The following is a 25,945-nucleotide window of genomic DNA, read 5'->3' as shown; positions in this document are numbered from 1 at the left end:
GCTGGCAGGACTTTCTTCCTCCATTGAAACAGTTAATGCAGCTTCCATGACAGACACAACTGTGTGGTGTGAGGGTACTGCAACTCACGTGTTTCAGGAGGGCACTGTTCCCTCCCAAGAGGAGCTTTTGGCAATTCCTAAGACAAACCTTCATGTTCAGGCAATGGTCTGGGACCTGTCAAGCTGCAGAGCTCACACAGTTGCAGTTCTTCCTTCCTAAGCGAAGCTGCTGTTCTTCAGCCACAACTTGCTATGTAAACCTGCCTGCTCTGCTCTGCTGCAAAACAAAACAAGATGACAGAAGTGTGTTTAGAAGGTGTGGGAGCTGTTATCTACTTTAAAGCACCTTTATGGCAGCATAACTGCTACAGGTCCACACTAAATCAACTGCTCTTTCAATAAAGAGCTGAAAAAAACTGTTAGTGCCTCTAAGTTGTGTACAGAGGTGAGCCCCTGGAAACAGCCTGTGCTGGTGGAGATTATCACTGGATCTGAGTTCTAGGGTGAACCCACACAGTCAATACTGATCATGGACAGGCGCAGACTCAGTCCGAGAGATTACAGGGATGGAACCCAAAGCAAGCTGAACCCCTCTGCCCACCTTCCCTGAAAATTCAAGTCATAATGCCATGATTTAAAAGACACTGCAGGATGCATGCTTTATTCACAGCTGTTCTATTCTAGACTTTTAAAGAGCGTGTACCTCAAGCACTGGGAAATTCACCAAAATACAAACGGGAAATAGAAAACTGAAACACAATGTACTGGGGGAGGTCTGTAAATACACATTCAGGAGAAACCAGCCCGCAAATCCCCTAAATGAAATGCACTTCATCAAGCCAGCTGCCCTCCTTTCCCTGCAGCACATCTCCTCATGTACCTGAGAGAAACAGCCTGTGTGAGAGCATGAAAGATTTATCAGTCTTGGTCAGGCGTGTGAGCGCAGGTCTGAGCCTGGGGAGCCCCACGGCAGCCGGGGCTGTTTGAGACTGACCCATCACCCCGGCATGACTGGGAGAACGGGCCGGGCCGCAGTGAGGGGCATGAGGCGCTGTGAGCGGCACGGGCCGCTGTGATGGGCACGGGCTGCTGTGCCATGGGCCGCTGTGAGGGGCACGGACGGCTGTGAGGGGCAAGGGCCGCTGTGAGGGGCATGGGCCGCTGTGATGGGCACGGACCACTGTGATGGGCACGGGCCGCTGTGATGGGCACGGGCCCCTGTGATGGGCACGGGCCGCTGTGATGGGCACGGGCCTCTGTGCCATGGGCCGCTGTGAGGGGCACGGGCCGCTGTGATGGGCATGGGCCCCGGCCGGACCATCCCGACTCGTATTCCTTCGGGACGCCTCTCCCGAGCCGCCGTGGAGCTGAGAGGAGGAACCATATTGAGACTCCTCCGGGCTGCCACACGAAGCCCCGCGCAGCGAGGCGGCCTCAGGGGCAGGCGGGGGCCGGGGAAAGGGCTGCCGGCGGCTCCGGGGGCAGCGGGGGCAGAGTCTCCCACCACCGCCCGCCTCCCCTCCGGCCCGGGGCGGGGCGGCGGGGCTCCGCCCGCGCTGACGCGGAGGGCGGGCAGGGGCGGCCCGGGGGAGGGAGGAAAGGAGGGAGGGATGGAGCCGCACTAACGCGAAGCGGGGCCGGGGCGCAGCGCGGGCGGTGGCGGCGCCTCCTCGTCCCCACGGCAGCATGGAGGCGGCCGCGGGAGCGGCGGCGGAGCCGGCGGCATGGGTGGCAGAGCCCTTCGCGGAGCCGGAGCCGGGCTCGGAGGAGCTGGAGGCGGGCAGCGCGCTGGACCGCGTCCTGCGGGAGTCGGTCTGCCAGCAGCAGGGCTGGGTCCGCGTCTACGGTAAGGGGCGCCGGGGCGGGGAGCGGCGGAAAACTTCCCGGCCCCAACTTCTTTCTCCCTTTCTTCTTCTTCTCCCCGCGGCCGAAGCTCCCAATTCCCCGCGGCTCCTTGCCTCCCCCTCCCCGCCGGGCTCCCAGAGCCCCGGGCTCGCCCCGGCCACGCCTTCCCCGCCGCCGAGGTGCGGGATGCTCCGGTGCTGGGATCCGCGTCCCGAGCTTTGTGTGCCCGGAGCCGCACGATGTGTGCCCGGGATGCGGTGCCGGCGGGGCTGAGCACTCCCGCATCTAATTAGTATTAATGAGCTGCGAAAGGCCCGCGAGGTGCTGATACCGTGGGTCCCGTTGCCCCAGACTTACTGGTCTGTGTTACATTGGCACCTTTGTAATTTATAAAAAGGATGTTAGGGTCCTCAGCAGCGCGGGACGCGGGGTTGTTTCCCCTTCTTTGTCAAACTCTCCCTGGTATGTAACCTTTTTAAATTAGCTTGATTTATGTGGCCGGGCCTCTGGTTTGTTTAGGCTCCCAGCTGAAGTGCAGTCGGATTTTATCTCTCGATCGGCACCTAAATTGTGGAAATTCTGTTTTATCTTTTCCTTGTCTCTCCCTCTTGTTTGTCTTGGTAATTTGAGGATAATTACTCCCACGTTTCAGAGTGAAGAGTACTGCAGGCATTATTTTGTTTTCCCTCCTGTAACAAATTTGATGGTCCAGCCTCGAAAAGGTCGTGGTGTGTGCACATGTTACCTTTGTCTGATATTATTATTGTTGCCTCTTCCCTGAAAGTGTTCAAGGCCAGGTTGGATGGGACCAACCTGGTCTAATGGAAAATGTCCCTGCCCATGGCAGGGAGGTTGGAACAAAACCATCTTTAAGGTCCCAACCTAAACCATTCCATGTTTCTATGATGATGGAGGACTTGTAAAAACACTTTTTTATTGGGACTTTTTAACATGTTTTATGCTGGTGATTGTCCCTTTCTTCTTCCTCCCCTGCCCTGGCTCCCAACGAGGTTCTCCAGGTTTTCCCTGACCTGTAAAACTAGAAGCAAATGCTCTCTGTTACCCATGTCACTGATCTGTTACTGGCTGTGTTATTCCTGAAACACAACGATGACATGAATAAGTTATCTGCAACAACTCTGCTGCATTTCTTGGCTGATGGCAGGTAATTATTGTGAGTACCACCAGCCTGAGCCTTCACACATATCAAATGAGGAAGATCAGGCTGCAGGTTTTCTGGAGAGCATGGTCTGTTCAAAGACCTTTGTGTTTATTTTGGAAGCTTGAAAAGCTGGTGCAGTGGGATGAGGTTGTCTGTCTGCTTTCTGTCTGGTGCATCAATGAATGAAGTTATACTTAGCAGAATTAATTGTAATAGAAGTTTGGGATTTTTAGTAGTTTGCACTGTTTAGCCTGCTGCTTCTTGCTTACCTTGCTTTTGTTAATCCCAGCCTAGAGCTGGGGCTATAAAATGCAGCCTTATGCAAAAGTATCTCGCTGCTGTTGTTGAGAGGAGTTCCAAAGAAAGCCATTTGTCTTCAGATTGTTTGTTTGTTGAGAACACTTTCTAAAGGTAAAATGAGAATGTACTTAAGAAGAGGATGTCTGGCACCAGCCTATCTGATTGTTACCCAAGGTTGTATCTTCCATGAGTGGAAGCAGGAATGTGGTTTCAAAATTAGCCACAGTTGCTTGCTGATAAAGTCATATGTTGTGATGTGCTTGTAGTTTGACGTTAACGTGGAGATAAATGGGGAAAATCCACTGTGACAGGGCCCAGCTAGCTCACAGGCTATAAAAATCACCATGCACTTCAAGCACATGAAAACACATCTTGTAGCCCAAGGACAATAACTAATTATTCCTAGTCTGTGTTTAAAAACAACTCATTATTCCTCTCCCTCATAAAGAATCTGATGTGCTAGTGTCTTCTCTCCTTCCCTAAGAAATTGCAATCGGATTAGCTGGTATTTGTTTGTTTCCTCCTGTTTATTAGCCTTCTTTTTCCTTGCATGAGCACATCTGGAGAAGTTTGCAGACAATGAATCAAGCTGAAACTGTGCCATGTGCAGTGTGTTTGTGCACAGCTAAATATGGGTTACAAACCTATGAGTGACAAGTGTTATTCATAGGATTAAAAGTAAAGCCTTGCACAGTTGTTTGAGGAACCACAGCAGCATAGCGAAAGAAAACAGGAGCAGAAAGCTTAGCCTTATTGTCTGTATTGTCTGATAAACAATGAGAACACTAACACTAATTATTTCACCGTGAATGGCTGGGGGAGGGAAGGAATATCGAGCACATGAAAAGTGGAGAAGCGTTTTCTGGCACGCTGAGAAATGCAGCTTTTGATGTCACTGCATTTCATTTCCACGTGTCTCTGTGAATGTGAACTGCCTTGTAGGGCTGTTGTTCCAAATGAAAGGTGACTGTCTGAACAGTGTCCCTAGTAATGGAAGCATGTATTTTAAAGAAAAAGAGCTCAGCAGCCACTTCAGGACAGACAGCTGTTTATTTCTGTGCATCTCTACTTGGCAGTGGTGTGCCATCCACTTTGTCTCTGTCCAGAGAAGCAATTACTGCCATGGGGAGAGCTGGTCTGGTTGCAGAGCCTGCAAAACTTCATCTGCTAGCACAGAGAAAAGAGTTCAGCAGTGAAGTCCCATCGTTGCTGGGCTCTGTGGCTTGCCAGCAGTATGACAGTGATGTGAATACAGTAGGACTTTACAATGTCTGGGATGTGATTTCAGTGTGACACTGAGGTCTTGTCTGACTTCACTACGAGATCTAAATCACAGTCTGGCTATTTTTGCATTTCCTGCCTTAGCTGCACTAGTTCCAAGGGTGGCTGTTTCATTCTGTGCTCTGGAGGTTCAGCAGCTTCTGCTTAAGTGAATTAGCCAGGACATTATCATGGAAATACAGTTTCCTTACCCATGGACGGAGTTTGAAATATAATTAGTTTCCTCTAAGCTGATGTTTGAATAGTGGACAGGAGCAGCAGAGTTGCTTGTCAGAGTGATAGGTTTAATTGCTCGTGAAACACAAATCATGTGAGTGCTGTTAGATGATGTTTCCAAGAACTGGTTTTGACACACAACTAATGTTTCTGTAAAATATGTATCGACATGTGTTCTGGGTGACGGCTTCCATTCAGACTCGAGGCATGTGTGCAACGGCTAGGAGGGGGGAGGTGTCTTGCCTGGATTAATGCTTTGATTTTTTTACTTTTTTCCCCTCTCTAAAAGTGATAACTGACTTTTCAAAGCATCCATCCATGTTTCAAGGTCTTTTTCTCTGCTCTTTGAGACAGGTTTTGTGAGGAGGAGGCAGGGCAATAACTGAATAGACAGCATTTTCAGTGCTAACTGTGGAAACAGAGCAATTACATTGCCCGGTGTGGCTGACTGAACATCCATGGATTTTGCAGGAATGAATTCCAAAGCCAGCATCACAACATTGGTGTTAAATGTTGCATGTGATGGGGGTAGGATTGGGTTTTGCCTGATGTACAATTTGTGTCTAAACAGGTTGCAAACTTCTGTGATGGGGTTGTCAGATTCATTGATGGTGTGCCTGCTTTAAGCTCACTGCAAAAGCTCCTGCGCTAAAACTGCAAAAGAAGAGTTGCTGAAATATGTAAAAAATAGCACAGGGAAGAGTCTGTTCTTGAGTGCTCATCCTGCAAACAGACATTGTTGCTCTGGGGCCTTATCTGGACTAGGAAATGTCTTTCTCTTTTAGCAGCAGTGCTAAAAGCTGACGGTGGTTGTACAAACTCGAGTGCAGATAGGATGTGGACTCTTTCATCACCTTGTCCTCTAATCCTGTGGGCAGCCTGGAGACATTCCTCACTGCTGGAATGACCCTCCTCACCCCCCTTTCTGCTGGCAGGAGGAGAAGGCTCTCTAAGTACAGCCTAGAAGGGCTCCATGCCTTTTCATGGATATCAATCTGCAGACAGAGCTTCTAACTCCAGAGAAAGCCCCAGTCCCTGTGCAAGCAGACAGAAACATCTCTTGGCTGCCTCAGAACTGAGTTCCAGGCTTTTAAGTATTGGCTCTCAGAAAATACCAGACTCATGCTCAGGACTGTAGCCATGCTAATGTGTGTGGTGTCATGCAGACATGAAAAAATAGCTGTGGCTTGGGCACTGAGCAGGAGCATCTCCTGATCATGTGAAATTCAGTTCAATAGCCCAGTTTCTGTGAGCTATCTACTCCAGCAGTTTGTCATCTGCCTTGCTCATCTCTTTTATATTAATGATTTCAGCTCTCTTCTGAGGGGGTTTCTGGTTCTTTACAGCTTGCCTTGCTATGACTGTGAAAGTAGCTTTTTCTATCTACCTTTTCTTTTTAAGTTCTTATTTTATTCCACTGTTTGTAGTTGTAGCTGAAAACACAAAGATTCTCCATTTCTGAAGCATCCTTCTTTGGATGGGTACCAGCAGGCTTTGGTAACGAGTAGCATCTGGCTGTCAGCAGATCCTTTCCCTCCAGCCCTGCTCATGCTGCTGGCCGGCCTTTTGCCGAGATGTGTGAGCTGCCACCTCCCTGCCCGGGGTCCCGCCTGCCCCCCGGCCTCCGGCCCAGCCCGAGCAGGTCCCACCAGGTGGCGGCATCTTCATTGCGCTGCTGCAGGACCTGCCGAGGGTGCCCGGAACACGCGGGGGGATCCGGTCCTCTCCTCTCCCAAACCGTATCGCTCATCTCCGCCAGCTCAGTTACAAACTACTCCAGAGGCCGCCTGACAAGGGGGAGGTGGGAACGGTGTAATTAATGTAAAAAGCAAATAAAACCCTCGTAGCCAGGCAATCTGCTAGGTGAGATGGCTGGCACTAAGGTTTTCCCTCCTTGAGATGTCAGCTGGGCTGGGGTTTGTATCCCACTGCCTTTCTGAGTGGGTATGGATCTCCAATTCCTTGCAGGAGAACATTTGCTTTTAGGAAAGGCTTAACAGGAGATAAAGTGAAGGTGCAGAGAGCCCTGGAGAGCTGCACGGGATCTGTGCAGCCACTCTCGTGTTGGAAAGGAGAGAACGTCAGTGTTCACCAGCGTTTCTTCCCCTTCTGATCAATAGGCTTATTTTTAACTCACTCAGAAAGTTGGTGCAAAAGCAGGCTCGGGAGATAAACCTTGTTGGGCGGGAAATGTCATTTCCTGAGTGTTTGGACAATGCCTGCTGTGGTGGTGTTTGACCTTATCACAGCCCTCAGGTACCCAGTGAGGGACAGACGTTGAATGCCGACAGCACAAAGCTTTTGTTAGTTGTGTTGATAAGCAACAATGAATTTTAGTTGGAGCCCCATTGTAAAAGGCAGAGTTTAATCAAAACCAAGGTTTTAAGTGACTGCATTTGCTACAGATGAAAAACAGGGCAGAGATGCTGCCTTCCCTTGGCAGCCAGCAGCAGGGAATATCAGAAGATGAGTGAAGTGCTCTTACAGGTGATCTGCTCATGCCTGCTCTGTGACAGCTCCTCCAGCAGCCCTGTTTGACTCCAGGGAGTTCTTACAGGCATGCAGGGGGTGAATTACAGATCCTCTCTGCTCATTCCATCCTCCTGTGCAGTGACAGAGGTGACTTGGAGTGGCTGGACACAGCCTGTTTGCTCCTTGGTTGCTTTACTCCAGAATCTTATTGCATAATCAGCCCTTTGACATTAAATCTGCTTGCCTTTCCTCTTTATAAGGGACACTGACAGGAGTTTATACATAAATGAAGTTTTAAATTTTTGGGGGGGGGGGGGGGTTTTTAGCTGGACTCCTTCAGCTGGCTGTGTTGTTGCAAGGTTGCCTGGGTTACTAATTTATTAAGTCACTTAAATATTTGGAGGCATCAACAATACCAGAGTATGCTGGGGAAAATGAGGATGACATTATTTTAAAACACTGGTTTCCTGACTCCTGTGTTTCAGTCACACGATTTATCTCTGGCTGAACATTTTCATGTGGTGCTGTTTCCTATTTTTAAACAATAGGGGAAAAAAAAGGGGAAGATAAGAAGAGCATAACTGTGACCTGTTGACTTATTATGAGATCATGGATTCCTTTTAACTAATATTTATAGATTTTTATAAAAAATAGCTGAGACTTTGGTATTTTCTGACATATATGCCTTTTTAGCCTCAGGGTCAGAAGTTAAGATCTCATCTGAATTCTTTCAAAATCCTCTGTGAAGACACATAGTAATCATGGAAATACAAATTGCATCTGCAAGGAAAGTAACCAAGTGAAAAGAAATATTGCTGCATTTTGGTTTGTAAAATTCTCTCAAATCTCTTTGTGTGTTTTGACACCCTCCTATCTCAGAAAACCTTTATAAAATTGATCAGGAGGGAATAGCATTTGTCCATTCTCTTTAATAGGGTTTCCAAAGGTCACAAAAATGTAGAAAGGCTCTTCTCTAAGAGTCGGGATTATTTTTAATTGTAAAGCAAGCTGGAGCAGTGCAAGCAAGGAGCTCTTGGAGGTGAAGGGGTCTTTGCACTTAAGTAAATGTAAAACCAAGTCCTGGATTTAGATCCTTTATTATCTAAAGGGATTTTTTTTTTCCAACTGGGAATACCCCATTAGAAATTAGCTCTTACACTGCAAGCACTGGCAGGCACTTAGTTAAACACATTAATTCTGCAAACTGTGGGAAAACGACACCCATTTCAGCAGATGTGCGATGCGTCTGGTGTAGATTTGCATAAGAATGCATATGCTTCTCTGTGAGTTTCTGCCTTGATTAAAACTTGCAGGCACCTTTTCTCTTCTTCTATTGCTGCGTCTGCATTCTTGGCTGTTAATGGTTTAATTGAAAATACCCCGGTTTTTTCTGTCTTAAGATAATTCATTTTATTTACACAGTGCTGCGCTGTAGATGTGCTTGGTGCCGTATAGACAGAGGCCGCTTTGCTTGTCTTTTGGAATTTGTAGCCAGGACCAGAGAATAAAGGATACAGCAAACATGAAAAATGGCAAATGTGTTTGAAAGTGGATGGAGGATTACACGGTGCAGTATCAGGAGCTGGGAGGGGATTGTGTGCATTCAGTCCCAGCTTCCAAGGCGGTGTGGGAATGGAAATCGGTGCTGTGATGAGAGGAAAAGAAGTGTTGAGGAATCTGTGACTAAAAATGATCTCAGACTTAATCCCTCCCAGCCTTAGGCTTTCACAGCAACAGTCCAAGAGATTCAGCAGAACCTCTTCACCTTGGTCCTGTTCTCAGTCTGGATGGCATGAAAAGAGTGTGGGAAATTGCTTCAGGTGGACTCTAGCATTCAGTCTGAGAAAGCTCTCAACTCTGGTAGCAGGGGATTGAAGCAAGGTACTGGGAGGCAGGGCATTGAAAAAGAGAAACATTACTTGGGTTTTGACTTGAAATTTCCAACAAGGAGACAAAACTTCCTAGGAATAAGCATTTTGTGTCCATTGCATCCACATAATGTGTAAGAAATGCTGGATGTCCACTACCACCTTCTAGGGCTTCAGGAGGAGATGTTTTGGTTCTTTTTTTCTAGGGCTTCAAGAGGAGATGTTTTGTGTGGGGAAAGGCAGGACACTTAAAGCAGTGGGGTCTGTGGGACAGGCACGGGATGGCAGTGAACCAAACTGCACCAACAACAACTTCATGCTCTCCTGAGAGAGCTCTGGTGTTCCCCAGCTCTGGAATAGCAGTCTTCAGGGTTAGGCTGAGTAAGCTGGAAAGCCTGGAAATTTATGTCACATCCATTTTTTTTGGAGATCCCTCACAGAGGAACTTGAAGTTCTACATGGAATACAACAGTGTAACTACGTTTCTCCTCTTGGGATGTACATCATCTTTTGCTAGTAAGGGCTTGGAGGAAATATAGGTGGATTTGGCACTTCTGGAGGGATTTCTGCAGGACAGAGTTAAAAACCTGCTTGCTTTTTCAGGATCTCATTACGTGAGTCAGTGGATTGGCTTGAGATAAGCGTAGGTAATTCACACCCTCATTTAGCTGACTCTTTAGTGCTCTGATACTGGTCTCAACAAGATAGGGGACAGATGCTGCACTACTCAGCACAGTGTGTGCTATGAGGCTTCCAGGAAAATGTGTGCAAAGCAGCAGAGGCTGGGAGGGCTGAATGCAGTCCCTGAATCTCATTTGGAAATTAAACGATGGCTTTGCTTCAGTTTTCTGTTCCATTTTGTCTTGACAAATGGTGACTGCTTTATTAACAATTCCATCAGGGTTAAGGGAGGATCAGTTTCACTGGCTTGCACCATTCATTGCCTTCTTGTATGAGTGCATCCAAAGCATTATTGGTTTTATTTGAGAGGGCTGCTCTGAGCTGAGAAGGTGAGGAAATGAGGCACAAATAGGTCAGATAACTTGTCCAAGGACATCCAAGAAACTTGGCAACAGAAGCCAGATCTCCTGAGACACCTACAGTGCTTTGCTTGCATGCCTTGGGTTGCACTGCTTTGTGTTTGGGGTGCCTCTAAGCCTGCTGCCTTACTTGGAACCTCTATAACTATTAATAATCCTCTCAAATGCCCTGTTAGCTGTCAGAGCTGTAGATCAGCAGTGCAAGATGCCCTCAGAGGGGGAGACTTCCATTCAGGTGATTGCACCTACTTGTTCCTTTTATTTTTTTTCTTACTCCCCAAGAAGCCAAAGGTGAAGCTTTGTTGGCCTTCAAAATGGAATAAACTTGTCTCATTACAGTGATAGCAGGCTGGACCACTGGTATGAAGGTGTTGGACAGCCAGCACTCATTATCTTTCCCTAATTTGTAAGCAGGGCTGGCTGGTGCCTAATCATTAATTTCAGGTAGGTAACCCTCACTGCTGACTGGGGAAAGCAAACACATCACAGATGAAAGCTGGAAAACCACAGAACAATGGTTAAACCCCTTTGAGCTCCAACATCCTTCCTGTGCCATTTGGGACCAGGTGCCAGTGCACAACACAAGTTTGGTTGGCTTTGCCAGCACTTCACTGATCCATAGTAGTTTTCCATATTAGTTAGGTGTTTTATCGGAGGAGTGCAGTGCAGGCTCTTGGAAAGAAGAGGAGACAAAATGCTTCCTGAGAAGATGTTTATTTACATTATGAGGTTATACCTCAAGCTGTACAGACAAGCTGCTGCCTCTGCTGCATTTCCTACTTGTTTAAATGTACTGGAACACGTACATCACGCAGCAAAACACAATGTGCTCACACTTGCTAGGAAATCATTGGACTTCCTCATCAAATAATACCAAGTATTTCCTATTTTGAGCTGTGTTTCTGTAATTATTTTCCATCTTTTTTTTTTTTTTTGTTCAGAATGGTGAGTAGTTGATAGGTATGCTGGAAAATCAGAAGTCAGGAAAGAAACCAACATCCTTCTAAACCAGGTTTGGGAAGGTTTATCTTCTACGTGGCATTGGTTCATGGGGTCCCTTTCTCTCTCACTCTCTGGCAGCACTTGCTTAGGATGTCAGTGAGGTGTGGAGTGATTAATTACCCTGTTGAACAGATTTCATGGGGTCCTTCCTTAACTCCTTCCATTAGCTCAGGCCTTGCTCACTGAAGTTTTCAAAGAGCCTCAACTCCCTAGGGATAATGAGTTTTATATCCCATATAGTGAAGTAGCAAAAAAAAGTTTTATGGTCTTGCCATAAATATTTATGTCAGTTTGCTTCCACATACCCTTGGCTGGAGACTGCTCTGCTTAAAGAAGCTCCTGTGGTTGTTCATGGCCTCAGTTCACACTGCTCTGACAGTACTTACAGAACTGGACATTTCTAATTCAGCTCTCCTCATTTTGATGCCAGTGGTTGCTAATTTCTCAATTTATAGTCATTAAATCATTATAACCATTAAATCAAATTAGGAGGAAAGCCTGTTTTATTTTTATCAGCCTAGACAAGCTTTACAGACAGAAGTTAAGCATTTTCTGCTCTAATTTCTTTTTTTTTTTTTTGGACTTGCTAATAGGGAAGTCAGGAATGTGAAGTAAATGGCCTCTGTTTGCAGAAATGATGAATGTACAGGATAAAAGGAAGGATGATAAGAAGGAAGCAAATATTTTTTTAATTCCAGACCAGTGCTACAAATGGGGAATTTGCATGTTGTAAAAGTCAAAATATGTCTGAAACTTTGCTGGAAAAAAATCGAGAGGAATGCTGTAGTAATTGTTGAAAACCTAAGTGGTATGAAATGGCATTAATCTTTGCAATTCTGGCATAACTTGCTTTCTGCTATTTTATTTTGTCAGAATACATTGCTTTTTCTGTGTTAAACCAGAAAAGGGTGAAAATACAAAACTGTCTGAAAATGCAACATGTCTGTCGGTGATAAATATATGTTTGCTGTGAGGGCAGCATTCACCTGAATCATCATGTCTCAAATTTATCTGGATCCTGACTTTAGCTGGGTGTTTGGCCAGTTTGTACAAATTGTGCATTTTTGGTAATTTGGGTTTACTGGCTCTCTTGGCACCTTTAACCTGCTGCTTATATATAAAATGGTGATTTAATATTGGTCATACCTAATTATTACATTTGGGAGCCAGTAAGCAACTGTGAGTTGTACGTAACTAGAAGGAGGCTTTTTCCTTAGTCCTATATTTTGAGTTACATATTTTTATAAAAACAGATTATTATCCCTTTCTTTGTGGATAATTTGAAGAGCAATAGCTGCTAGTATCAAAAGAGAGTAACTGTTTTCTTTGCAGTGGTCCAAATCTCTTCTCAGAATGGGTTGGAAACCAGACAGCCTGGGACACAGCAAGTGCTCTGGTAGGAGTTAAGGTGGCTTCCCCTTTGAGCACATAGGTGTTCCTGTAAAAAGGTGCCAAGAATTAAATCAGCCTGCTGCTTCCATGCTGAGGAAATACTGGCTCTGATTACAGGTTGCATTAGCTTTGATGTTTCACTTAATTCTGGGAGAAAAAAAGGTGAGAGTGGACTGCTGGGCCCTGGTTTTCTGTGTGTTCAGGCTGATTTTACAGCCATCTTTGCAAGATTACCACTGGCATCTGCTGGCCAGGCCGTGAGATCTCTTGGCTGACATATGTAAAACTGTAAAACATAACCACCACATCTGTTTGCAGTTCAGTCTCTACCTGGATGGCTCTGAAAAAGCTTTGGGATGAGTCTCACATGAAAGCTGTGGTGACAGAGGGGTGGTGGGAGGTTGATTCCCAGTAACATAAATCTTTGCTGTCAAGACTGCTATTGTTGCTGGTGGAGTTCAGAAGGGTTATCACGAGTTCAGGCTAAAAAGCATGCAATTAAGTTAAAAACTTAAGAGTGGCTTTGCAGGAGACTTAGAGGAAAAGCTGTAATGTATCACTTGGAGTGTAGTTAATCTGTTTCATCAGGTTACCAGCTGAGATGTTCTAGCTGTACTTCTGATTTCCATTTAGAAGAACCACCCAATTCTGTAGCTGACACAGTATCCCTCCCTGTTTTGTTTCCAGACTTTATTGATGTGGCTTCTTTGTGACCTACTTTCTCTGCTTTAAGGTTGCTTTTTTCATTCCCTTCCAAAAGGAAGTGCCTTCCATGAGAAATGCTGGAAGCTCACTAGCCAGTTTATGAAAACTGGACCAGCCTGAGTGGCCTTCTGCTTCCAGCCAGGGCAGATGATGTAATTGACTTTTGGGTGCTTTCCTTACCGAGATGTTGCTGACCACTTTGAGACCTTGGAGCTGGGTGTTTGGAGAATTAGGGAAGGAAATGCCTGTGTTTCCTTGGAGCTCTCATTACTCACGATGGAACTGGCCAGCCCTGTGGCTTTTAGGGGCATTGTGTTGGCCTCTTGTCCCTGCAGGGCCCTGCAGTATGTCATGTGCTTGTTACTCAAGCACTTACACAGCTGGAGGAAGCAACATCCCAGTTCTTACTCCTTTTACTCATTTTGGGGTGTTCATCTGTGTTGCTCCTTGTGGTTTTCTCTGTAGTTTCCACTGGTGGTGAATCAGTTTGAGGCTCTATCTCTCTTCAATTAGTGGTGCCTTTGCTTTTTATCTGGGGCAGGAGGTGTGTGTTTACTTCTTTGTGGGGACACTTCAAAACAGTTAGTGTGATGCAGATGTGCAGTTTTCAGCAGATATGTAACATTTAGCTAAGTCTTATAGGGGGATTAATACCTCATTGGAAAAAAATAATTCACTCCTGTAATTTCACAGAGCTGATGCAGCATTTGTAATCATCATCTCATAAAAGTGGCTGCTTTTCTCCCTGCTTCATTTCACTTGGGTTACCCAAAAGAAAAATCTACTCCAGTCCTTTTTCTGGAACCTTGGTGGCTTTTTGGTTTCCAGCAAACATTAGCCAGCTCTGTGTGTGTGTGACTGTGTTATAAAATGAGCATGCTATTAATTTTAACTACACAATTTTTGCTTGGAACAGCAATTCAGGCCATGAGGGAAATTGTTTTTGTGTGTGTCAATGTCAAAGGAATTTCAACCAAGGTGACATTGAGCTCCCATTGGGGTCTGGAGTTGAACTTGTCTTTGCTCATCTGGGGTTGGGTGCAGAGTGCCCTTAAGCCTTTTAGGCAAACCTTTACCAGAAGGTGAAGGGAGAGCTTGAACCACAAGAGATGCTCACCAGTACAGGAGGAGAAGGATGTTGTGGTAGCCACTGCTGTAATTCAGAATCCTCCCTGCCTCCCTTGCTGCCTTGTGTCTAACCAGCTGTGGGCTCCTGTGCTGCTGTAAACAGGAGGTGGAGTTTTGCTTGTAAATGGAGTCCTGGAAGAGTCTGGGGGGCTAAAAATACAGCTGAATGGAGTCATTTGCCTCAAAAGGCAACCTCTGGCATTGTGCTGAGCATTACCAGGGCTCTGAGGTTAAAGGAGCTACGTGTGATTGGGGAGAAAATGCAGAATTCAGCAAGTGTGGGGGTGCCAGCTGGAGAGCCCCAGTGGATTTCTGGGTACACCATCCATGTCTCCATGTTTCCTGCCAGCAGGATGCTGGGTGCAGGCGGGGTGGTGCTGTTTTTGTTGGAAGCAAGCTTGGTACAAGAGGCCATGCTGCTCCAGAGGCATGGCATGTGAAAGCTGTTAGTGGTTTGGGGCTTTTTAGGATGTTCTTTTTCTCTGGTTAAAATATCCAGCAAAGCAAGTGAAACATTGGTGCCCATGAGGGATAGCTACCGAGTTTCATACCTTGGGTTTTTTTTAAATCTTTCCCTTCATCAGCATATAGGAAACAATGAATGCAAATCTATTCCCCAACACGTGCAGAATAGATTTGTTGCTTGGAATCTGAGCTGGGCAGGAGCTCTGAATTATCAGCATCTGATTCCAGAGCTTTGACAATCTGCAATCTCCTTAATATTCTGATGAGCCACCATGGGTATTATTCCTCTGTGGTTTTTTTTTCACTTTTTTTTTCCTTGAAACTCATATTGCAGTCTGAATGCTGTTGGTTTAGGATTAAAAGGGATATTGGCTGGCTCTGTGCTTTGCACAATTTTCCTGTGACAGCAGGAAGGAGGAGAGTGGTTAGTATGATTTTCTTTCCTCCACAGTAGTACAAATGAAGCCTGAATTAGTAACAACTTTTAAAATTGAAGAGTTATCTCCTGTTCATAATTGTCTCTCTAATACTATGACTACCAAAGCACATAAATTATTCATGCAAGAAAGAAATCCTCAGAAATTTTTCATGGGGAATCACAGCTCTTCCAAGGAATAAACTTTTTTCCTCTAAAGACACTGAGCAACTCTGCTCTGGATTCTCTGGCAAAAATATCATTCCAGTTACAGCTTATCTTTAGAAATAACTGCAAATTAATTTTAAAAGACACATGTCTTTTAAAATGTAGCTTGCTTACCCAAATGGCAATTAGATTCATCTTAATGGGAGTGTAAATCTAGAGTAGCTCTCCAGCCTAAGGGCTGGCCTTTTTACTGTCCAGCTGTTTTCCAAATGATTTATTTCATTTTCCCTCTTGGTTTCTTTGCCTCACCCCTCAGCTTCACTCTTGCTGCTCGTAGCACAGTGAGGGCAGAACAGCTGCACTTAGCAGCTCCAATAAATGACTTTATTGGAATTAGAATTGTGTCTGCATTACACTAATGCCAAAGGTCTTAGTTCATCTTGTAGCCTCTGAAACAGTTTGTCATCATTTCCACACTGCCTCCTTTCAGTGGGGGGAGGCAGCTCTGACTCAGCCCTGGATAAATGGGAATGCAGGGAACTGAGTGCTGCTGCCAGGCAGTTTGTTCAGGCTCTGTCAGTGGCTGGGAATGTCTTTCTCCCCACTTACTGTAACGCTGAGCATAACATGCAGGAAGAAGACCTGCTTTACAACAGCTCAGGGTTAAGGATGAACCACCTTCCTGTCAAAATGATATAAAAAAGTCCTTAACCTTGAGGATTGAATGTGGATATTCAGAGGACAGTACAAATGTTACCCTAGGACACAGCAAAACCAATGCTCCATCTGAAACCTGCAAATTCTTTGGGTGACAGAAAATGCAATTAAAAACCTTATTCTTTTCAGGTGTTCGGGGAACAAGCTCATGAGTAGGGAGTTGCCTTTTTTTAGTTGGGAAGTAGCTTACATTTTGTATGGCAGGATGGAAATTGCATCCCCTGCTTCTCTGAACTCCAGAGCAGTGGAATTCCATGCCAAACTCAGCAGAGTTCTGCCAGGGAAGCCATGGCTGCAGTGTCCTGGAGATGGAGCACAGCAAGTCCCAGAGGTCAAACCCAACTCCAAGGTCTGTATGAAAGGTGTGTAAGATGAGGTGGGGCTCAATGGCTCCTGGACAGACTCCCTTGCCTGGGAGGAGCCTTCCATTTGAGATTCTACCTCTGGGCTTCACTTTGAGGCTTCCCATCTTTTCTTATCTGCTGGGCCAGTGTCAACTGCTGCTTGTATTTCTCTTTGCATCAGGAAAGTCTCTGCAGAGCACTGGAGCATCACCCCAGTGCCCAAGGGGTGTCGCTCCCAAGGCTACTAGGAAAGAACATTTCCTATTCTGCATTTTCTAATTTCTACTATCTGTAGCTTGTTATTTTTCCAAATTAGTCTCTCTGCTACACCTGCCATGGCTCCCAAACAAAATTTAGATGTGCAGCCCAGACAGAATATTAACACCACTCTCATTCATTTTGTGAAGAAAGGGCTAAAAAGGGAGCAGCTTGGCTCAGTTGTCTTGTCAAACTCGTTTAATGTCAGTACATGAAGTATTTCACTAGAACATTTCCACCTTTACTCTCAGTAAGTGGATTTTTTTATTTGTGGCTGGTACACACAAGGTATGAGCTTCCATTCACACATCTTTGCCGTAGCTTCTTTGCTCTCACTCAAATACCAGTTGTTTCTTTTGAGTAACTTATGTAGTAGCAAACAAAATGAAGAGAAGAAATGGGATTTGATTCTTATCTTTCTGAAGGTATCCCTTTGTCTTGAAGAGAAATTGTTATTTTTAAACCAAATAATGTATTTTCAAATGCAGTGTGTGGTTTGGAGGGTTTTTTTTAAACTGTTCTACTTTTAACTGGAATTCTGTGGGTGAAGTGCTAGAATAAAACCCAGCAGCAGCTTGATGCTGTGCACCCACTTGGATGCTAAAGCAGAAAGAAAAATGCCAGGGAAGTGGGGAAAGGGGCAGCAGCCCTAAAAAGCCAAACTTTTCCTAATCTGTCTTAATCAATTGTGTTACTGCCCTCTCAGGGGTTCACAGGCAGCCTGAAAGCAGAGCCCAAAGCTCTTCATGGGAGATTTGACAAATCCACCTGTCAGTGTCACCCAACAACTGATTTATCATCTCTGACAAGTAGAAAATTGCTTTGACTTGTCTGCAGGACAAGTAAAATTTAGTAACAGTGATGGGGTATTTTAAAAATTGTCATGATCATGTAAATCCTGTTATCTCTGTAACCCAAGTTCTGAACTGTAAAATGACATTAACTTGCTTTAAAAAAAAATTAAAAGGTCTCATATTAACAGATAACAGGACATGTTTTCCCCTCAGTTCATTTTTAAATCCTGTTGCCTTTCAAAGGCTGACACTTCTGTCTTTCAGCCCTATTTCTCTGGTAATAGAATATTGAAGATGTCTTTTAAAGAAAAAACCCAGCATGTAGCTATATCACATCAAAAAATACAAAGGAAGAAAGTCTGCTTAATCTGACAAAGCATCAGTGTTTAGGCTATAAGCTCATTATGAGGCTTGTATAGTGGGAGCTGATTTTTTTCAAATTAATTTCTCTGATTACCATAATAAACATTTTAATAGCCTTTCCTTCCCTCATCTCCTCAGCAGCTGAATATTTCAGTAGGTTATCTGCTCTTTGACATCAGCCTCTATCCCAATCAGCCATGCATGATCTGTTTACAAGAATGCTTATAGGTATTTCCACTTTAATTTCATGTTCCAGGTTATGCTGCTTCAGCAGCTTCTCTCTGTGCATTTTGGGGTGTTCCCAGAAAGCACTCGGGGAGTTTTGAGAACTTTGAATTTCTAATTTTATTTAGTAGTCAATGCAAAGAAGTCACATCATATTCTATTTAAATCTTTTAGTTGTCTGGAAAACAGTTTGCTGTAGCAAACATCCAGCACCTTGAACAAGGAGGCTGGTGCTGCAGTTTGGTTTGGTATGTGTGTTATTTGCTGACAATAATAACTAAAGCCTTGTGTTCTGCTCATGCTGTGCCTGAAAGGCTGAGGGAATCTAGAAAGTAGGAGTAGAGCATTGTTAGATGGCAGGGATTTGTTGGGATTAGGGATCTGTGCAGAGCTGCCTTCTGCTGTAGGGTTCAGCAGGGGAAGGACAAGGACCTGGTGGAGTATCCAGAGGCACCAGGATGATCAGGGGGATGGGGCAGCCCTGCTGTGAGCAAAGGCTGAGGGAATTGGGATTGTTCAGCCTGGAGCAGAGAAGGCTTTGGGGTGACCTCATGGTGGCCTTCAGTGCCTGAAGGGAGCCCACGAGACAGATGGACAGACACTATTTACTACAAGAACATGGAATGATAGGGTAAAGGAGAAATGGGCTCAAAATGAAAGAGCAGGCTTAGATTAGATGTAAAATAAAAACTCTTCCCTGTGAGGTGGGGAAGAGAAGGGTGCCCAGAGAAGCTGTGGCTGCTCCAAGGCCAGGTTGGACATGGCTTGGAGCACCCTGGGATATTTGAAGGTGTCCCTGCCCACAGCAAGGGGCTGTAAGTGACCATCAAGGTCCCTTCCAGCCCAAACCATTCTATGGTTTTATAGCTCAAGACTACTGCCAGCTTCTTGAAGCTGGTGGAGTTTCAGGCTGTTGCACCACATCAGTATGAGTCTTGCATCTCAGCATTCTGATATTGCTTTTCTTCACTCACAGCTCAGGGGTGGCAGCAGAAATGTCAAAAAATGTTGTACTGCTCTAGGCATGGTCACAGCATACATCCTCTGGGATCCCTTATTTGCATCCAAGACCTGTCCTGGCTCAGTTTCTATGACAATCTCCTGCTCTGTATGTTGTCCAAAGCTCCTGCTTCCCTGGTTTGTTTCCCATCAGTAGCTTTGAATATCTGTCCTGGTGCCTTGAGCATTTTTTCTGTGTCTCTCACTCTCCCAAGCTCGTTGTCAGCAAGTAGAAGAGTTGCAGCACACTAGTTATTAGATCTGAAAGCTGTGTATGGGAAGGTTAGGTGAGCATTTGAAATCAAAATAAAATCTCCCTGCAAAATAGTGGCATAATCAACAATTCTAGTGTGTAAAGCTGATCTTTTTTCTAACCTATCCCTTTTCTGCATATGATTTCCCCTCACCTCCCTTTTTTTGCTGTTTAGGCTTTGGGGGTGGGAGACCTGTTTTTAAAGATGCATTAAATGCACTAGCTAAATTTACTGAACTAAGAAAACAGCATAAGAATAATGTAATAATTGTCAAAGCCTCCTATCAAAACCTCTGTAACAGAAATAAAGCATGGATAAAATGTATGACACTTTTGAAGTGATTACATCCTTTAGTACTGAGGATAGCAAAGTCTAGATATTGTTTGGTTTTATTTTTTTTCTTTTTTGAAACTACCTGGTTGCTGGTAAGTGTCAGCATTATTGCTGTCTTGAGGCTTTTCCAGTGACAGCTTATTAAGAAATTGAACACTCTCAGAACTGCACTATTTTAAAAATAGGGGGTTGGGGATTGTGTGCAAATGAGGGAGCAAACAAAGAGGCTTCGGAATTCCAGTCTGGTGCAGAGGAACAGATTCATTGCTGCAGGAAGAAATGGTTTCTAAGAAACTTTTGGAAAAAGGGAGGAAGAAAAGAGCAGTGCTTAAGCCTGTGACCTGCTGCACACTTTTACAGTGTTTCAACATCAGCGTGGATAAAAGTAGTAAAGATGGAAGATAGGAGTAAAAGCACCTCTCATGATAAGACCAGAAAAAACAGGTTTTGCTGTAAAGATGAAATGCTCCTTGCACTTGTATTTTAAGCAATGTTTTTGCTCTTTTAGTAGTGTTTGAGGAAGACAGAGATCAAGCAGGAGACATGATAATTACACGAAGCTCGTTTACTTCTGACATGTCACGCCAACCATTAAATCAGGAGATGTGATGAAAACCGGTTTAGAAGGTTGTTTTTCGAAGCTTGAGCTGTTCATTGTTTTTCCATTTTAGTTTAATTGCAATTTTGCTGTATAAAATCAGTGAAGGCATAAATACATACAAATATGGTGGCCTTTTAAACTTGCCATGTTTCTAACAAGTGGTGTAGGAAACTGCTGCTGCCTGTTGACCCTGTCCCTCTGAACATCAATAACAATATGTTTATTTTTCCCCATCTCAAATGTTAAGTTGTTGATTTCAGTGGTTTTGACCTTCATTTCCTGTTGGAATGAGACTTTTTTTTTTCCCCTCCTTCTCCTTGGATCTGAAGGTTGACCATGAGGAAGTAATATTTTTTGCTTATTTTAAGCTATACAACGTGTACTCATTCTATGCTTTTTCTGTCCTTGGTTTCAACTTATAGTATCTCAGCTTCTTCCTCATTTACTCCAAACAAAGCCCAAAAAAAGGGGCTGTCTTTCCTCTTGCAGGCTCTAAGCCTTTAGTAACACTGATATTAATATTATCAGCAGGCTGAAGTTCATAGGGTGATGCTGAAGTAAGAAATAGTGTGTGTAAAGGAATTGCTTTGTTATTGTACTCAAAAGATTTTTCTCAAGTGGGAAAATAAAAGTCGCTGTTAGAAGTTCAGCAAGATGCTATCAGCAGAGTTGGGGTTTGAAGGTACACAATTAGAAAGCAGACTGACAGTAGGATACAAAGTGGATGCACAGCATCTCTCATGCCTGAAATTGTACAGATTCTGTTCAGTGAACCTGGGCACTTAAATTTTACCCTAGTTTTACCTGTGCAATTAAGCATTTTAAGTAAGTTTTGGCACCTGCCTTAGTTAATATACATGTGATTGGTTTCTTCATGTCTTCATTTTTGCCCTGCAGCCTTTTTAGTCTGATCCTTCTTTCAGATAGCATCTTTAAAATACTGGCTCATTAGAAAAATGCCAGGTTTTTAACATCATCTTAATGTGGCCTGTGTGCATCTATTTTTTTGCAGAAATAGTTCACGCAAGCTTGCCTTCTTTTCTTTTCTATTCTTTTGTTTCTCTTTTCCCCACTGTATTAACAGCTGTGGTAGATGAACCAAGAGCAGGGACCCCTGCATTATGCTGGGACTCCACTCCAGTGGTGCCTTATCTGAAGCCTTGCCTGAGTAATGGCTCTGTCAGCCTTTGCTGGAGGGGATGCATTTGGCTTTCCTGGTCACAGAGTACTAGTCTGACTTTTCTGTTAACACCTTTGACTCTTTCTGTGCTGGCTCAAAAAACCCCAACAGTTTAAGTAAGCTGTAGCCAAGTTGGAGCTGGAGGTACAGTATATTTTAATCCTGTCTTCATTTCAACAGAATTTTGATTATATGAGATGGAAAAGTTTAAGTTACTTTGTGTGTACTTGGTATCAGTAAATCACAGACACTGTATCACTGTTAATTTTCTAAAGAAAAATATTATTCAAATTTAACTTTGAATATACTTTCCCTCTATTTCTTATGACCTGAGAGATGCGAGTGTTTTCTCTCCTGCTTTCCGCCTTTCCCCCAAACTTTTACTTGGTGTTTCCAGACAGAGAGAGAAATAAGATTTGTCAAAAACTTACATCAGGTTTGTTTGCAGTGACCTGCCAGTCTCTGTGGATGCTCCTTGGTATAACAGCTACCCAGGAATTTGGGTCCCCTCTTTCAGGATGGACCCCTTACCTCCAAACTGTTCTGCTCACTGACCTTGAACAGTGTATTTGTGGGACATTCATCTCCATGAAGCAAATGCAGATCTACCAGATCCTACACTTCCCAGCACGAGGCTTTCTGTCACTCTGATTCCCTTATCATAACCACAGCAACTTCAGTTATCCCTGAATCCTGCCCCATCTGGCTTGGATTTACTGGGATAGATCATGGTTTAAATAACATCGCCTCCATTTGTGGGAGCAAACATTTATTGTTTTATCTGCAGGCAGAATTGATGAATATTCGTGTTTGCAAGGACAAATGGCATTTTATCATGGACTTACAGCAATATCCTACCTGGCTGCACCTGCTGTTGGAGACAAGATACAGGGAAAGGTGGCTTACAGGTCCAGAGGAGACTGGAACCCTCTGTCAAAACTGATTAGAAGTTACTTTTTTTCCTAATTTCAGCTCTGTTTAAATTTTGGATTTTATTTTTGTGATCAAACATTGTCCCAGCTCCTTTTCCTGACCAGCCTCAAGGATTATTTTTGCCCCATGCAGAATAAAGAATGATAATGTGCTGCAGCCTAGGGCACGTTTGTTTGAGTGCTGTCCCATTTGATTAGGCATCCTTGGTGAACCAACCTACTGGTTTTTTTAAGCACCTACTATGGAACTGAACTTTATTTCAGATCAGAATCTCTGGTATTTGTGCTGATTTCACAGATGGTGAAACTTTATTTTCCAATTTTATAAGCTGATTTTACAGATATTTGGGGAAAATCATCCTGCCATATAACTAGCATGAATAAGCATCAAAACTTTTCCCTCTCTTTTCAGTATCTTTTCTGCTGACATTTTTTTCTTGTTCCAGTGCCTTTTGCAGTACTTTCATATCTATTTTATTCCTGGCTTGTAGCAACTGTGAGAAATCTTTTAAATGAGGACAGTTGTTAGTGTGTGTGGGTTTGAGAAGTTATGAATTCACAGCTACTTGAATGTGCAAAAAGAAATAGCCTTCTTTTTCCAGCTTTAATGATTTGAGGATTTTGGGGGAGGGCAGGGAGGCATCAGTCATTTCTACAGTAATTTCTACAGTCATTTCATGCTGGTGGATCCCTCTGCAGCCTGTGCTGGATCCTCTGGTGGGTCAGTGATGGGAAGCAGTTTATGCACATACTCTGCTGTGTTGGAAAGCTTCATTAATCAGAGGCTTCTCATTTTCTCCTTGATATTTCACTGCTCTCACACTTGCTGATTCCAAGGGGAGGTAATTCCCCGAGGCACAGGCAGAAGGAAAGTTTCTACTAACCTGGTTTAGTGCTGGGCAAAGGGTGTTGTGAATTTCCTCCATTCATTGATTTGCCACTCCCAAACAAATGAGTAGTCTGCCCTTGTTTGGGTCACCTGATTACTAGCCAAAGTTTAGGAATAGAAGGACAAAGTAGTATGTGTGCTGTCGAAGTAGCTTCTAAATGTTTGATTATAGGGTTGGAAAGAAAATAATATGACAAGAAAACACAAGTAGAGATTACACATGAGAGCAAGATTGTTCATCAGCTGCTCTGGGAGGCTGGCAGCACACACTGCTGCTCCTCACGAGGCTCCATGGCTCTGGGATTTCTGCAGGCTTACAGTTCTCTTGCTAAAATCACTGAAATAAACCAGCCTAAAATAAAGCAGCCTTGTACCTGTGCTCTGCCCAGGCTGGGCTTGGAGAGCTGGGTGTGAGCCTGGCAGCAGCATAGTTTTTTTGAGCTGTGCTCTCAGCTGGGATAAAAAAACAGGGTGAGAATCCTTTCTTAATTTTTCCACTTAATTTGCACATTACTCATACATCTCTTGTTTTCTTGCAGCATTTTTGGGTCTTCTGTGTCTTTGAATTTCTCAGAGTTTGGGACTTTAGTTGTCCACAACCTGATGGGGTTTTACCTTCCCTCTCTCTGTGAGCACTGCACGAAGGCCAAGTGTCACACATATGACAGGTTTGCCATTCCCTGCTTTTTTCCCCTTTAAGCTACCTTCCTTCCTTTCCCACCGCTTCTTTTTAGCATTTTTAGCTGCTGCAATGTTTCTGCTATAATTAGCTCTGAGCATGACTGTTTTTATCTTTCCAGAGTTTAATTTTTAAAAGACAGTCTAGAGGAAGTAATGCTCACTTGGCTGAAATCCTTTTATTGTTTTAGCCAAGTGGCCAGCTTGGTGATGGTTAACACAACAGGCTTTTAAAAAAGGTTTCTGCTTGTCCTCTTCAGGTCCCCAGTCTGGATAAAGGACCATGTGATGTACAACTTTAACATTAGACACACACTCCCTCCAGTGCATGTGCTGGTTTATTTTGATTTAGTCTGGATTTGTATAATTTGTCTATCTAGGTCATAAGTGAAAATAAGCTCAGGGCATTATATGCAAAACAAATCTGATTTTTGACTTGTTCCCTCCTGAAGAAAGTTCTGTGCAGGGTGTTGATTTTGCAGAGGTTGAGGCTCAAATGTAGGGAGGGAAGAATTTTTCCTTACTTTGAAGCTTATGCCAATTAAGGCTGAGCTGGTGAGGTGGTGGAAGCTGTGCTCCCTTTTCCTTTTAGTATATGAGTGAATTTTGTCTCTATGTTTACTAGTGTGAAATTTAAAAAAAATAATAAATTGAACAGGATACAGGAACAGTAACTTTGACTTCACCTTGCACCATCTTGCAAACAAATCAGCAGCTATCGTCCTGCCCTTCCCAGAACTGGGTGTGGTGGCTGAAATAAAATATCTCACAAAGAGAACACACAGCCCTATTGTTTCAGGGCAGCAGAAAGATGACTTCTGAAGGCTGAAGTGAGGGGTTTGGTAGTTATTTTTACTGTGGGTGTCTTTTTTTGTGGGTTTTATTTTTTCAAGTCGGATATCAGTGCTGATCTTGCCCCTTTGTCTCCAATCTTTATTATTTTATTGATTACCGAAATAAATAATTTTTACAAGGAGCCTTCAGGGCCACTCTCTAATTTGAAGCTTGTTTCAAAGTATCTGCTCCAATTTAATTGAAAAATTTTAGTGAGTGGTAGCTTAGCTTAGAAGTGTTCCTCTGCACCAAGGAGGGATTGCATGAAGGAGAACCTCCCTCAACAGTTGCCTCAATACTTGGCCTCAGAGAAATGTCCTTATCTTTTTTCTTCCACCTCCTCATTGTTTTACACTCATGCTTATAGCTGCCTTGAATCTCATTTTTAGTTTGCAAGCTGAATTTTTCCTTATCTATTTTATGAATGCAGTGCCATGCAGGAGTCAGCCTTGTACCTTAAACCCAGTCCAGATTTACTGCATAACTAGGAAACAGGAACAAGAAGGCCTCCTGCATAACTGGTATCATTTCTTTTGCTGAATAAACCTGTTCTTATGGACTGGCAGCAGTCCCAGAAGGTTTCTGACTGGATGTTCATGCACACCTGTGTCCTGTTTTGTGACTTTTGCCCATTCATGGAGTCTGAAGTGTCTCTGGTGTAAGTGTGGTGTGTGTGTGTGTTCCTCCTGGAGAGGTGCTGGATACTGAACAAGACAGCTGGATTTGGCCCAAGGATGACTAGTGGGAAGCTTGAGAATTGTATTATGCAGAAGAAAAGCCTAATGGACTGTAAGAAGTGTGAGTGTCCCAAAGAACCCTGGACGGTGGTGCAGCCTAACTGAAGATAAAGGGGAAAAGCATGGCTAATAAAAGTGTGATTTATGATGGTGACTCCTTGTGCCAAGTAACTGCCTGTGGAGACTGCTGTTCTCAGGAGCACAAGGAGTGGTCTTTGTGTTTGGGTTATTATTGACTCCAAACCCTAACTGACACTGTGTGTTACAAGGAACTGATTTTAGGGTGGGTTTTCCACCTGAGAGCACAAAGGCAGAGAGGAGCAGGAGCTTCTCCCTTTGCAAGCCCCT

At 44.1% G+C, this 25,945-nt stretch overlaps 1 protein-coding gene across 4 annotated transcripts in view; it reads left to right on the top strand.

Annotated features, from left to right (window-relative positions):
* Positions 1 to 1,575: 1,575 nt before the first annotated feature.
* RASAL2 (RAS protein activator like 2) overlaps positions 1,576 to 25,945 on the top strand; it is a 163,744-nt gene continuing 139,374 nt past the window's right edge. For 3 of the 4 annotated variants that reach the window (XM_064719247.1, XM_064719245.1, XM_064719244.1), the window contains exon 1: positions 1,576 to 1,846. In XM_064719247.1, coding sequence (XP_064575317.1) covers positions 1,687 to 1,846 — 160 coding nt within the window. In that variant the 5' untranslated portion in view covers positions 1,576 to 1,686. Of the gene's footprint in view, positions 1,847 to 2,228; positions 2,308 to 25,945 lie in introns of those variants that run through there. The other variant, XM_064719248.1, reaches the window with a different exon arrangement.

This window comes from Zonotrichia leucophrys, chromosome 8 (genome assembly GCF_028769735.1).
Source record: "Zonotrichia leucophrys gambelii isolate GWCS_2022_RI chromosome 8, RI_Zleu_2.0, whole genome shotgun sequence".
NCBI lineage: Eukaryota > Metazoa > Chordata > Aves > Passeriformes > Passerellidae > Zonotrichia > Zonotrichia leucophrys.
The sequence above is the reverse complement of the archived record's forward strand: the minus strand, read 5'-3'. Positions and strand labels throughout refer to the sequence as shown.